The sequence below is a fragment of the Ostrea edulis genome, chromosome 7, assembly GCF_947568905.1.
Source record: "Ostrea edulis chromosome 7, xbOstEdul1.1, whole genome shotgun sequence".
In the NCBI taxonomy this organism is placed as follows: domain Eukaryota; kingdom Metazoa; phylum Mollusca; class Bivalvia; order Ostreida; family Ostreidae; genus Ostrea; species Ostrea edulis.
Window position 1 is genome coordinate 52,030,794 of NC_079170.1, and position 12,153 is coordinate 52,042,946.

The following is a 12,153-nucleotide window of genomic DNA, read 5'->3' on the forward strand; positions in this document are numbered from 1 at the left end:
ATTCTGTATTGCTTATGGAATTTATGAGATTGATCACTGTTCGTTATCTTCACCTTTCATTTGACCCAATGATAGTTTATATTGGCAAACTATATCGTTATAACGACCATAGAATTTGCGAAATGCTGACTTTAAACGAGAGTGTTGGAACCCCTGCACTATCAACTTGTTTGTCAGTAGCCTGCTTCGAATTAAAAACTGATCATAAGCAGGACAATCTCTTGCGTATCGAATCAGTTGAGAGATATAAATACCATATGCAGGTGATAATGCAATATTGCTAGATAAATATGGGAAGTTGACGACGGAGAAGCTGACATCATTCCATTTGTCATACAGTTAAGTTGTTAGTTTGCCGTTAATATCTACTTTCAATAAAATATCTAAGTAAGAAGCAGCAGTGGACGACTTTGTGGTGTCTTTTATTTCGAGTTCACTAGGATATATCGAATCGACATATCAATGAAAATTATTATTGTTAATAGATGAAACGTCGTCGATATATCTAAATGTCGAATTGAATTATGTAATATATTCACCTAGTTTGCGAACGTTTTGATCACCTCTCGTACAGTTATTATTTTCATTGGCTTTCACTGATTTGTAAATGGTTTTGAACGACGAATGATTCTCATTGGGTTTTAATCATGGGGTATTAGAATATATCATACTTAAGATACATGTATATGTAAAAGTTTCTTTTTTAATCGAGTTGTGCATTTCGAGCTTTCCATGGCATTAAGTAATACTCACACATATGCATGAGAATATATCTTATACCTAACGTTCAGTAATAATCGTATATCGCTTCGCCTCAAAATATTTTTAAAAAAAATGTTGTACTTGGACAGTAAGAAGACAATGCAGTGACATAGAATGGAAATGTTCTAACGGCCAATGTATCTCTGCAAATAACCGCTGTGACATGAAAGCAGACTGCATCGATGGAAGCGATGAAACAAATTGTGGTATGTTTTATGTAAACTTTTTATATGTGTCCAGGGGTCCGTGTTTGCCCAACTATCTATTTTGTATTGCTTGTAGGAGTTATGAGATTGATCACTGTTCGTTATCTTCACCTTGCATATGGAAGATAAATCTTTTGATCTTTTTCAATGGTAAATTGTTATCTTAGTGTCTGAAACTGAACTACCATAAATAATTTTTTCCTCGATCAACGAACATATTGCAGAGAGCTGTAGTCATGGATTTCAATGTTACGATCAAACGTGCATTCACCCTTCCAAAGTATGTGATGGCTTTATCGACTGCAGTGGATTTTTCGCAGAGGATGAATCACAAAACTGTGAGAACAATGTCCAGAGATCTTGTAAAGACTGGTGGGGTTTAGGGCAGAGAGATAATGGCGAATATCTTGTCAACCTCGGCTTGATAGGTAATTTAACCATAGCCCCATTGGACGACGTTGATATGTTATATTATACCTCCTGTAAAGATGGTAGGTAAACTTTATTTTTTTCGCAAATGGTGACAGTGAAATACTTTGACTGGTAGCGATGAGTTCTGTCTTGTACCGCCCTTCAATATTTTATGTTGCCTTTGCTCGAAACGATATTTTTATTTTAACAAGAGGCCACATCGCTCACCTTGGCCCATATCTAAAGATTTTCCATATATATTTGCATGTAAAACTTTGGTCCCTATTGTATCATCCCGAGGGTCATGATTTTTACAAACCTGAATTTGCACTATATCAGGAAGATTTCTTGTAAATGTAAACTTCTTTGGCCTAATTATTCTTGAGAAGAAAATTTTTAAAGATTTTCCCTATATATTTGTATGTAAAACTTTGATCCCCTATCATGACCCCATCATACCCTCAAGGGTCGTGATTTTAACAAACTTGAATTTGCACCATGTCAGGAAGCTTTCATGTAAATTGCAGCTTCTCTGGGCCTGTGATTCTTGAGAAGAAGATTTTTAAATGACCCCACCATATTTTAAAGATTATCTCCCCTTTGAAGAGGCATGACCCTTCATTTGAACAAACTTAAAACCCTTATCCCAAGGATGCTTTGTGAAAAGTTTGGTTGAAATTAGCCCGGTGGTTCTAGGGAAGAAGATGAAAATGTGAAATATTTAGGCCGACGACAGACAATGGACATATTTTGATCAGACAAAACAAAACCAACAGCTTTTGATTGTTTGTTTCTACGGAGTCGACATCAATTTAATTGATACATTGTTCCCGATTTAACACTCTATTACAGTTGCTTCAGGTAACAATGTTTTTGCATTTGAAAGACGAGAACGAGGAAAACTAACGTTTAATCCTGACAGATCGTAAATGATCTATACTGATATCCCTGTCAAAAGGAAATTTCATGGGACTTCTTGTATAAAATATAACCATGTACACACACACACACACACACATATATATATATATATATATATATATATATATATATATATATCCCTTCACCTGTTAATCATTAGCTTCATGAATACTTTGGTAGTAAGTAGTAGGTTATTCTAGTGAATTTCACGCCTAACGTTATTCTTACTATTAAAATATTACTTTGATACTGACATGAAAATATCAATGAATTATAAAACATTCATAGATTGACATTTTTGGGTTTTAGGAATCCCTCCTGCTAAAGTCGAATGTAGATTCCAAAGACTGAATAATCGTGTAACCGTGGAAACAATAGTTCATCATTCTGAAGAGGAGATGATCTATTCCAGCTTGGTGGAGGTTGATTCAAAATTGACTTATTCTGCAAATAAGGAACAAATATCAAAATTGAAAGATACCAATAATTGCAGCCAGACTCTGCGAATCCGTTGTCATTACATTTATCACACTACAGATGCAATGTGGGAAGGAGAGAATGGCCAAGAATTTCACACAAGTGATGGAGATCCAATGGAAAATTGTTCCTGTCCTTTTGTTAACAAATGTGAGGAGGGACAATTTAAGTAAGACATAATTTCTGTTTTAATTAGTTAAAGGGAATCTGAAAACCCTGGCGCATATTTATGCTATTGCTCATTTTGATCACATGTGCTGTTTAACGCAATATTATTTTAATACTTAAGTCACATTTAACGAATTCACAACGTCAGTTTATATCGAATCTACTGTGTATATGTGATTCATCATATGAACCAGGCCCTTGGCAATAATTTTGAGAGGGAGGGGTGGGGAACAAACCAAATATATTTTAAGGATATGCTAACTCCAAAAATCATATATCGATATTTGTGATATGAATCATTTCCGTTTAGAAACTTTATCTGCAAGGTGATAAGTAATACTCGCAGTTATTTCAAAGTACGTTCAATTTATGAAATTCCTAGATGTAATTGTAATTCAACGATGGGTGAATGGTATGGTGCCGAGACCACAGAAGTAAAAGAAGACTCCGGGGTTATAACAAACCACTCCGTACTGCCGATTCAAAAACTGTTCATCCCACGTCCAGGGGATGACAAATTCTTCAAGATAGATATCGGACCCCTTATATGCTATGATGGTATTTTTCTTTTAAAGTCATTTATTGGTCATTATTTTAATCTTTAATCTTTTTTTGCATTTGATATTAACAGAATATTCAATCGTGTTATAAACTGTGAAAAGGACGTCAACAACCCATCTTAATTTCCAATAGACAGTTTAGATTTCAGATTAGATAAAGGATATTCAAAGTATATTTATTCTCATTTTTATATTTTTTATTTAGAAACTGATCAAGTTAATGGAGATTTCCTCTGTCGGACAGGGAACATTGTTCCTATGATGCATCGATGCATTCTTGACTATAATGTATATGGCAACGTTATAGGATGTCGAGATTTGTCACACTTGGACGACTGTGGTACGATTAGAAAAATCTGAAGTGAATTTAGTAATCAGGCATTCAACAATATCCAATCAAAATTGGCACAATTACTCCATGTTTCATTTTTCAGAGAACACATCATGCCCTGCAGGTTACATTAAATGCCCAGGAAGCTTTTGTATTCCTCCACGATTTATATGTGATGGCGAGAAACACTGCAAACATGGGGTTGATGAAATGCATTGTGGTAAACGTTTAATTTCTTTCTTTTTTTTTTTTTAGCTTGTAAACACCCTGGATTTCACATTCATGTTTTTTATATTAATATTTTGTTTTTGTAGGGCCATGTTTAGGATTGTACCGATGTAAAAATAGCTCAATTTGTGTGGATCCTGAAAAATTATGCGATAAAATTCCCCAATGCCCAAATTATGATGATGAACTTTTGTGCGACTTCAAGTGTCCACAACAGTGCGAATGTGATGGTTTCTCAGCCGTTTGTAAAGGTCTCAACAGCTCACTAATTTCAAAGATTCCAGGAGAAATGAGTTATCTAAACGTCAGTAAAAATGATTTTAGCAGTGGTTTGCCATCCCTGCGACATATGATTAATTTAGTCAGATTATTTCTCAGAGAATGCAGATTGACAGCAATCGAACCGTATTCCTTCGTTAACCAACGTAATCTTTTGGTACTTGATCTCAGGTACAATGAAATAACTCATTTATATGCTAATGCATTCACGGGGTTAGTTTCCCTAAAAATATTATACTTGGAAGGCAATGATCTACTAACTGAAATTACGGATTCTGCTTTTCTTGGGTTGAAAAAATTACCTAGATTTGTTCTAACGAATTCACAATTATGGAATATTGGAGAGAGTACCTTAGCTGGATTACAAAATATCCGATTGTTGAATTTATCTTCAAATGATATCCAGTATGTTTCGGATTTTGCATTTCTAAACTTTTCTGACTTGACAGTTCTGGATATGCGAAGAAACAAAATTCAACAATTTTCATCAAAAATCTTTTATGGACTTTCAAATCTAAAAAAGCTGTACACAGATTCGTATGCATTGTGTTGTCTGAAGCCATCATCAGTTGACGAATGTTTACCGAAAGCAGATGAATTTTCATCGTGTGACGACCTCATGAGAAACGAAATCCTTTCATCATTCATGTGGATCATAGGATTCAGTTCCTTGTTGGGAAATCTTGGTGTTTTCATCTTCAAAGTATTTTTTGATTCACAAACTTTGAAGAAAGGTCATGGAATTTTTATCACAAATTTGAGTGTTTCGGATTTTCTGATGGGGGTGTACTTGATAATAATAGCCTCCGCTGATATACACTATCGAGGGAGATATGTCTGGAATGATATCCACTGGAGACACAGTACAACCTGCCAAATAGCTGGCATGCTTGCTACCATATCGAGCGAAACTTCGGTTCTTTTACTCTGTCTTATAACAATAGATCGTCTTATTGCGGTAAAATATCCTTTCGGTCAGTTTAGATTCACAAGGAGAAAAACGCTTTTATGTACTGGAATTATATGGTGTGTAACCATTTTACTGGCCGCCATACCACTGATTCCGGGAGAATACTTTAGAGGACAGTTTTATTCTCGGTCAGTCGTGTGTCTGGCTCTACCTCTAACGAGAGACAAGCCTGCCGGATGGGAGTATTCTACAGCCGTCTTCATTTTACTAAATTTCGTACTCTTTACGATAATTGCACTTGGCCAATGTCTCATATATAGAGAAATATCGCAATCAGGCTCCAAAGTGAAATCTACTCGGCGGAATCAAGATATGGCTATCGCTCGTGGATTGTTCCTTGTGGTGCTGTCCGACTTCCTCTGTTGGTTTCCTATCGGAATTATGGGTAATGTACATGTACTACATGACCTAATTTCCTTCGTCAACAAGCAAACCTATCATTCTTATTTATCTGAGTTACAGAGTATGATTTTGAATCACTGATATCATCAGGCTATTAATTTCATAACGTTTTGCTAGGACCCCATGTCATCCATATTACTCGAACATTATGCATGTACCATTGCTATCGTACAAAATTCATCCAAATCAAAATTTACTTGTATTTTACAGGATTGCTGGCACTAAGCGGTCAAATAATATCTGGAGAAGTTTATGCATGGGTTGCTGTTTTTATTCTCCCGATCAATTCAGCGTTAAATCCTTACTTGTATTCATTTGCAAATTTAAGAAGAAGAGTGAGTACAATTTTCATGATTAGTAGCTAGGTCGTGGGTTTAGGAAAGTATGCATAGTCGCAATAGGAAATTGTAACTGTATCTCAATAAACTTCCACATTATAAGTAATATAAGTTATAAACATTTGTATTACGGACTATTAACATTTACACAATAGGTTATAAGCATCCACACTATAGGTGATAAATATTTACATTGATAAATATTTATATTATTGGATAGAAACATTCACGTAATAGGAAATAAACATTTGCAAGACTGTAGATTCCTTAATTTACGCGAGTACTCAATATCGCGAAATGACTCGTAGACGTCAAATCGTGAGAACATAAATTCGCGAGTGCTCTGTTAATTAACATAAATTCGCGAGTGCTCTGTTAATTAACATAAATTCGCGAGTGCTCTGTTAATTAAGAGTTTTTACTTGTACTTTAGCAATGTAAAAATAAAAGCAAATAATTGTATTTCGCGAGTGATGCTTCTCTCGAAAGTACGCCATGATAACTTCCTCTCGTATATGTAGGAATTTAGAGTATAGACTTTAAAAATTAACATTGTAGCTTATAAGCATTAATATAAGGTTATATGTATTAGCATCCACATTATAGACTATAACTTTTATATCATATGCTATATATAGCCATTTACATTTTAGGCTATAGACATTTAAATATGTGCTATAAACGTAATACAAGTGTAATTCACCATACTTGGTGTCATATTTGTTAAATATCTCCAGCAGAAGTAAGGTGATACACGTGCTATACATATAATTGTCATTGTAAATATTTTTCAGGTTGAATTGACAATGTCATCCAAGAAGAAAACAATTACTCGATGTCAATGTAAGGATGCAACAAATTGTTTTAGATATTAATGTTGCAATTTTATAAGTACCAATTATATATATATATATATATATATATATATATATATATATATATGTGTGTGTGTGTGTGTGTGTGTGTGTGTGTGTGTGTGTGTGTGTGTGTGTGTGTGTGTATAACATTGTAGTATTCTGAATCGACTACTTAAGGGTCTAAGGTGCTTATAAGTAAAACTGAAAATTAGTTAAATAAATCTTCATCTTAGGTATTTGCATATAATTGGTAATGAAATTTTTCTCTATAGCCACAACGGAGACAATTACAGAACTTTGTGACAATGAACTGTTTGTCATCGGTAAAAATGCACCTGTGCATATCAGTCTATCAGACTATATGCAGAATCACACACTCACAGTGCCAGATATGAAACTCGTCGTTCTCAGATTGGCGGAAGCTATGAAATTTTTGCATGAACGGGATCTAGTTCATGGGTGTTTGGATACAAATCTTGTTTCACTTGACATTGTAGATGGGGTACGTATTAAATGTGATTTCACAAAATTATAGATTATAAGAATATTTTTTCTTGCATTGTATTGCATACGCACAGAAAGCCATGAAAGTAAACGGCCAAGATTTTGAAGAAGTATATTTGATTTATAGTTTATATTGATCAATGGATAAGTGGTGTGTTGCCGAATTCCCTCTAAGATTTAAAGGAAATGTCTTTTCATTTTACAGGTGATAAAAGACTTAACTGTCAAAATTGTACCACGGGAAGCTGTGGACGATGATGACATTCCACATGACTTAAAACAACTCGGAGAATTAACCTTAAAAATGTTACGAAATCATCAAAGCAATTCAACAAATAATGCCTCATCTTAAATCAAACATCAAAACTGTTACCTGTATCTTTAATCACGAAGTTCGGAGCATTAGGAGTGGCATATATCAGTATAGATCAATGCATTCTGATCTGCAGTGCTCCTAGTACATTTTAAAGCTAATTTGTGGGAAATCTCGGAACTGTGATACGTGTATTGTCTCCTTGGAAGAACAGTGATAATGCATGCGAAAAAAGAATATTAACCGAATGCTTATTTCATTCACAATTGAAAGGACACGGTGATACCGAATCACCATCATGCCCGAAATAACAACAATCCAAAACCTAGACGTGCTGAAAAACAACGGTGTATTCACATTTTCCAACATACGTTTTCTGTAAATAAGTTATTTGTATATGTGATGAAGAATTTTCCTTCAAACCTTATACTATATAGCTATGATACAATTTGGCAACAAATGCAGATTTTACCATACCTCAGTTGCTATCCACAATAGTTGCCATGACAATAAATTGACAAGATTTGAAATAGTCATTGGGGCTATTTTGCATCTCTAGTGGAACTTTTGTCGGTAACATAGAGCACTAGTATACTATATTATCATTATAAATTGCTAGTGTATAAATCTTGATTCCACCAATGATCTATGGAAAGTTTGGGATTGATGGCTGATTGCATAAATTACCATGATCACAACTTGGAGAATAAGTTTAATGGATACATATTGCTCATTATGTCTTCCCTCTTTCAGGGGGAGACATATTGTTTTTGTACTATCTGTCTGTCATAAAATCTTGTGAATGCTTCTCTTCCTATGTGGCTTATCAGATAGACTTGAAACTTTGTACAATGCTTCATTGCCATTTGTAGATGTTCATATTGTCGGGACAGGAGGATCCAATTATTTTCCGAAAAGTTATAGTGGATCTAAGAGGGGTGGAGGATGTAAATTAGTTTGTGAACACTACTCCAATATGGCTTATTGGATAGATTTGAAACTTTTACAATGTTTCATTGCCATCTGTAGATGTGCATATTGTCGGGACAGGAGGATCCAATCATTGTCCTAAAAGTTATAGTGGATCTAAAAGGGGTGGAGGATGTAAAATAGCTTGTGAACGCTTCTCTTCCTATATGGCTTATCCGATAGACTTGAAATTTTGTACGATACTTCAATGCCATTTGCAGATGTGCATTTTGCAGGGACAGGGGGATCCAATTGTTGTCCTTAAAGTAATAGTGGATCTGAGGGGTGGAGGGTGCAAAATAGTTTGTGAACACTTCTCCTATGTGACTTATCGGAGTTCATATTGTTTATGCTCCTGCTCATGCTTTCTCCTCCATACCATGCAGTACCTTAAAGGGAGGAGGTTTCATTTGGAACACTTCCAATTGGGGAGCTAGGGGACATTTGTTTTTCATAAAAACAATCTCTAGTTTCAATTATTTTCTGTTCCATTGACCATTTTTATAATAAACAAAATATACATCCAATCCATATAGATCTATGAAAATCACGACGACTAATTTTTGCGTGTTTGTATATTGGCTACATTAACAACAGGACCTAAATGATAGTTGGTAAAATGGGTAGTATCACCTTCGTAATCCGAATTTTTTAGTTTTCTGCATTAGTTTACTTTCGTTGGATGCAAAACTTCTTAATTCTAATCTGGATGATACATTGGACTTTCGCTACAAACATTACGACATAATTTTGCTTCACTGTGAAAATATCAGCGATTGTTTATTTCAGCTTGATAAAATGGGTAGCGAGAAAAAATACACATTTTTCTGCGATTACGAATGATATATATGTGACACAACAATGAAACTACACATGATTTAGATACATATTCTTATAGTTTATCACCAAAATGCTACAGTACTTGTTATGTGAGTCTTGTATATTTGATATTTACGATTCATTAAAACCCGGGTCAAAAGGAAACCGGATACGGGTAACCATGGCCGAACATTAAAATTCCGAATGAAATGAGGGTGTTAACTGTGACTTTCATCTTCGACGCGTCCTGAACGTAATTCAGCTCCTCATCAATTACTAATTATGAATGGATATCACTTTGATCTTACAATTACGGTTAATTAATCAAAATCATATAACAACTAAATCGGAATAAATACCGCCGGCCCGGGTCAATCCGCTTTCCTCTTGGCCCGGGTTGGAAAAATCGCTGATAAGTAAAATAAAAGGCATTGAAATGGTCAACTAATGCATTGAGTATCAAATTCAACTCTCTAGGAATTGAAAAAATGCTAGGTTTTTATCAGCAGGTGTATAGTTTACAGAAAATATGCAACAATGTGTGTTCTGATCTCGCTACCCATTTTATCAATCATATTTTATACAATCATTGCATTCTCTATGTGCTAAATTTTATACCGAAGACTAAATGTATCATTAAGAATATATACTATAAGTTTCAAAAGAAACAGTGATATATCAAAGAAGAAATCGGGTTACGAAGGTGTTTTACTACCCATTTTACCAACACTTGAACTAAATCAGTATTCAAAATTTTCCGAACAACTTGAGCTTGAATGTTCTTAGGGTTTCTTGTAGAACAATGAAATAATTATGATAATCGATTCTCCAAAGTTAATCAACAGCTGATATGTCTCAGGTCATATAAAAAGCTTTTCGTATATGATGAGTCAAAATTGAAATGGATAAATGAAGAGATATTGATTTCTGTTATATTGATTGAAAGCAAGTCGCTGAAATCAGGCACCACAGTCACAACTACGGTTACAGGTAAAATTGAGAGATTTTTACTGCTTTAAAATTTTCTCAATTATTTTAAAACAGATTTCAAATGAACACTATTGGATAATTATCATTTACGAAAGTCATGAGATTTCAAACACATCCTGTGCAATTGGATTATTAGTTATGATACATGTGATTTAATTTCTTGCTCCATGGACCGGTCACGGTAGCTAAGTGGTAAAGTGTTCGCTTAGTAACCGGGAGGTCGTGAGTTCGAGTCTCGCTCCTGCCATGACCGCGTTAAACCTAAGATGTTAACATAGATAGTGGTTGCTCTTTTCAAACGCTCGGCATTTAGAAGTGAGATTCACGGGTCTTTCGAATATGACCTTAAAAGCGGAGGTGTCGTGTCGCGGCAGGCGTTGACTCGTTAAAGAACCCTCACTGCTACGGTCATAGGCGCTAAGCATAGGTCTAAATTTGTGGTACTTCACCTACACCTGGTGACGTCTCAATATGTGTGAAGAATTCTGGACGGAGCGTAAAACAAACGATCAACCAATCTTGTTACTTGTGGGCGTCAAATTTGGAAAAAGGAAGTTGTACTATATCATGAAAAACTTGAACAATATTATGTTTTTAGAATTATTGCTAATATTTTCCTTTAAATCGTTTGCACATGCAATTCGTGTGAATTATATGGGCTTGCTCCCGTTTGAAAATAGTGTAAACAATACTATATCTCAAGAAGGGTAGGCATGGGGTCAAACACTCCCTCGCCTTTAACCTCTTTTTCCTTGTAATTTTCCGTATTTTGTTCACTCAAAACCTCAGATCTCTGAAACAGTCCTTTTATTATTAAGATGTATCAATTTTATCTCTCAGATGCCTCACAAATCCGCTCCCAACACGATTTATCAACCGTGACCGACAGAAAGGACAACTGCTGTGCAATAAAACGACAGTACATTACACATAGACGGTGTACACTCATTCTAAGCTCTCGGTGCGTTACACAACGTGAAATAGCTACCATTTTATCCGATAGTACCTGGAAAACGAAGAGGTTCTTTTTAACTGAAAACGAAAAATGCTACAGAAAAAGAAATAGTCAAATACGGTATTGCTTGGTATGATAAAATGTAATCTTCTTTTAGCCTTACGAAATGGTCAACAACATTTCATATGGAAATTAAACGTATAATATATATATATATATATATATATATATATATATATATATATATATATATATATATATATAACACTCTAAACACTTTGTAAAAATATATAATGTTACCGGTCTTCTTCAGTCGTTTGAAGAAGACCGGTGACACGATCGAAATATTTCTACAAAGTATTTTACTTCCAAAACAGAGACTTTACACACACACACACACACACACACACACACACACACACACACACACATATATATATATATATATATATATATATATATATATATATATATATATATAGTTTGTAAATAAAGAATTCGGTATTTGATACAGTTAATACATCCAATAATAAAAGTCAAGAAACACAAAACTCGAATAACATTTCACTGTTAGCGCTTTCGGCTTTAATGCCTCTTCAGACAGTTATAAAATGTTATAACTGTCTGAGGAGGCATTAAAGCCGAAAGCGCTAACAGTGAAATGTTATTCGAGTTTTGTGTTTCTTGACTTTT

General features: G+C 34.6%; 1 protein-coding gene across 1 annotated transcript in view; it reads left to right on the forward strand.

Annotated features, from left to right (window-relative positions):
• The window catches only part of LOC125653271 (uncharacterized), a 38,307-nt gene extending 27,878 nt beyond the window's left edge, over positions 1-10,429 (forward strand). The window contains exons 22-32 of the mRNA XM_048882652.2: positions 852-968; positions 1,193-1,396; positions 2,610-2,946; positions 3,328-3,503; positions 3,711-3,845; positions 3,940-4,056; positions 4,151-5,698; positions 5,926-6,050; positions 6,848-6,896; positions 7,183-7,412; positions 7,620-10,429. Coding sequence (XP_048738609.2) covers positions 852-968; positions 1,193-1,396; positions 2,610-2,946; positions 3,328-3,503; positions 3,711-3,845; positions 3,940-4,056; positions 4,151-5,698; positions 5,926-6,050; positions 6,848-6,896; positions 7,183-7,412; positions 7,620-7,766 — 3,185 coding nt within the window. The 3' untranslated portion in view covers positions 7,767-10,429. The remainder of the gene's footprint in view (positions 1-851; positions 969-1,192; positions 1,397-2,609; positions 2,947-3,327; positions 3,504-3,710; positions 3,846-3,939; positions 4,057-4,150; positions 5,699-5,925; positions 6,051-6,847; positions 6,897-7,182; positions 7,413-7,619) is intronic.
• Positions 10,430-12,153: the final 1,724 nt, after the last annotated feature.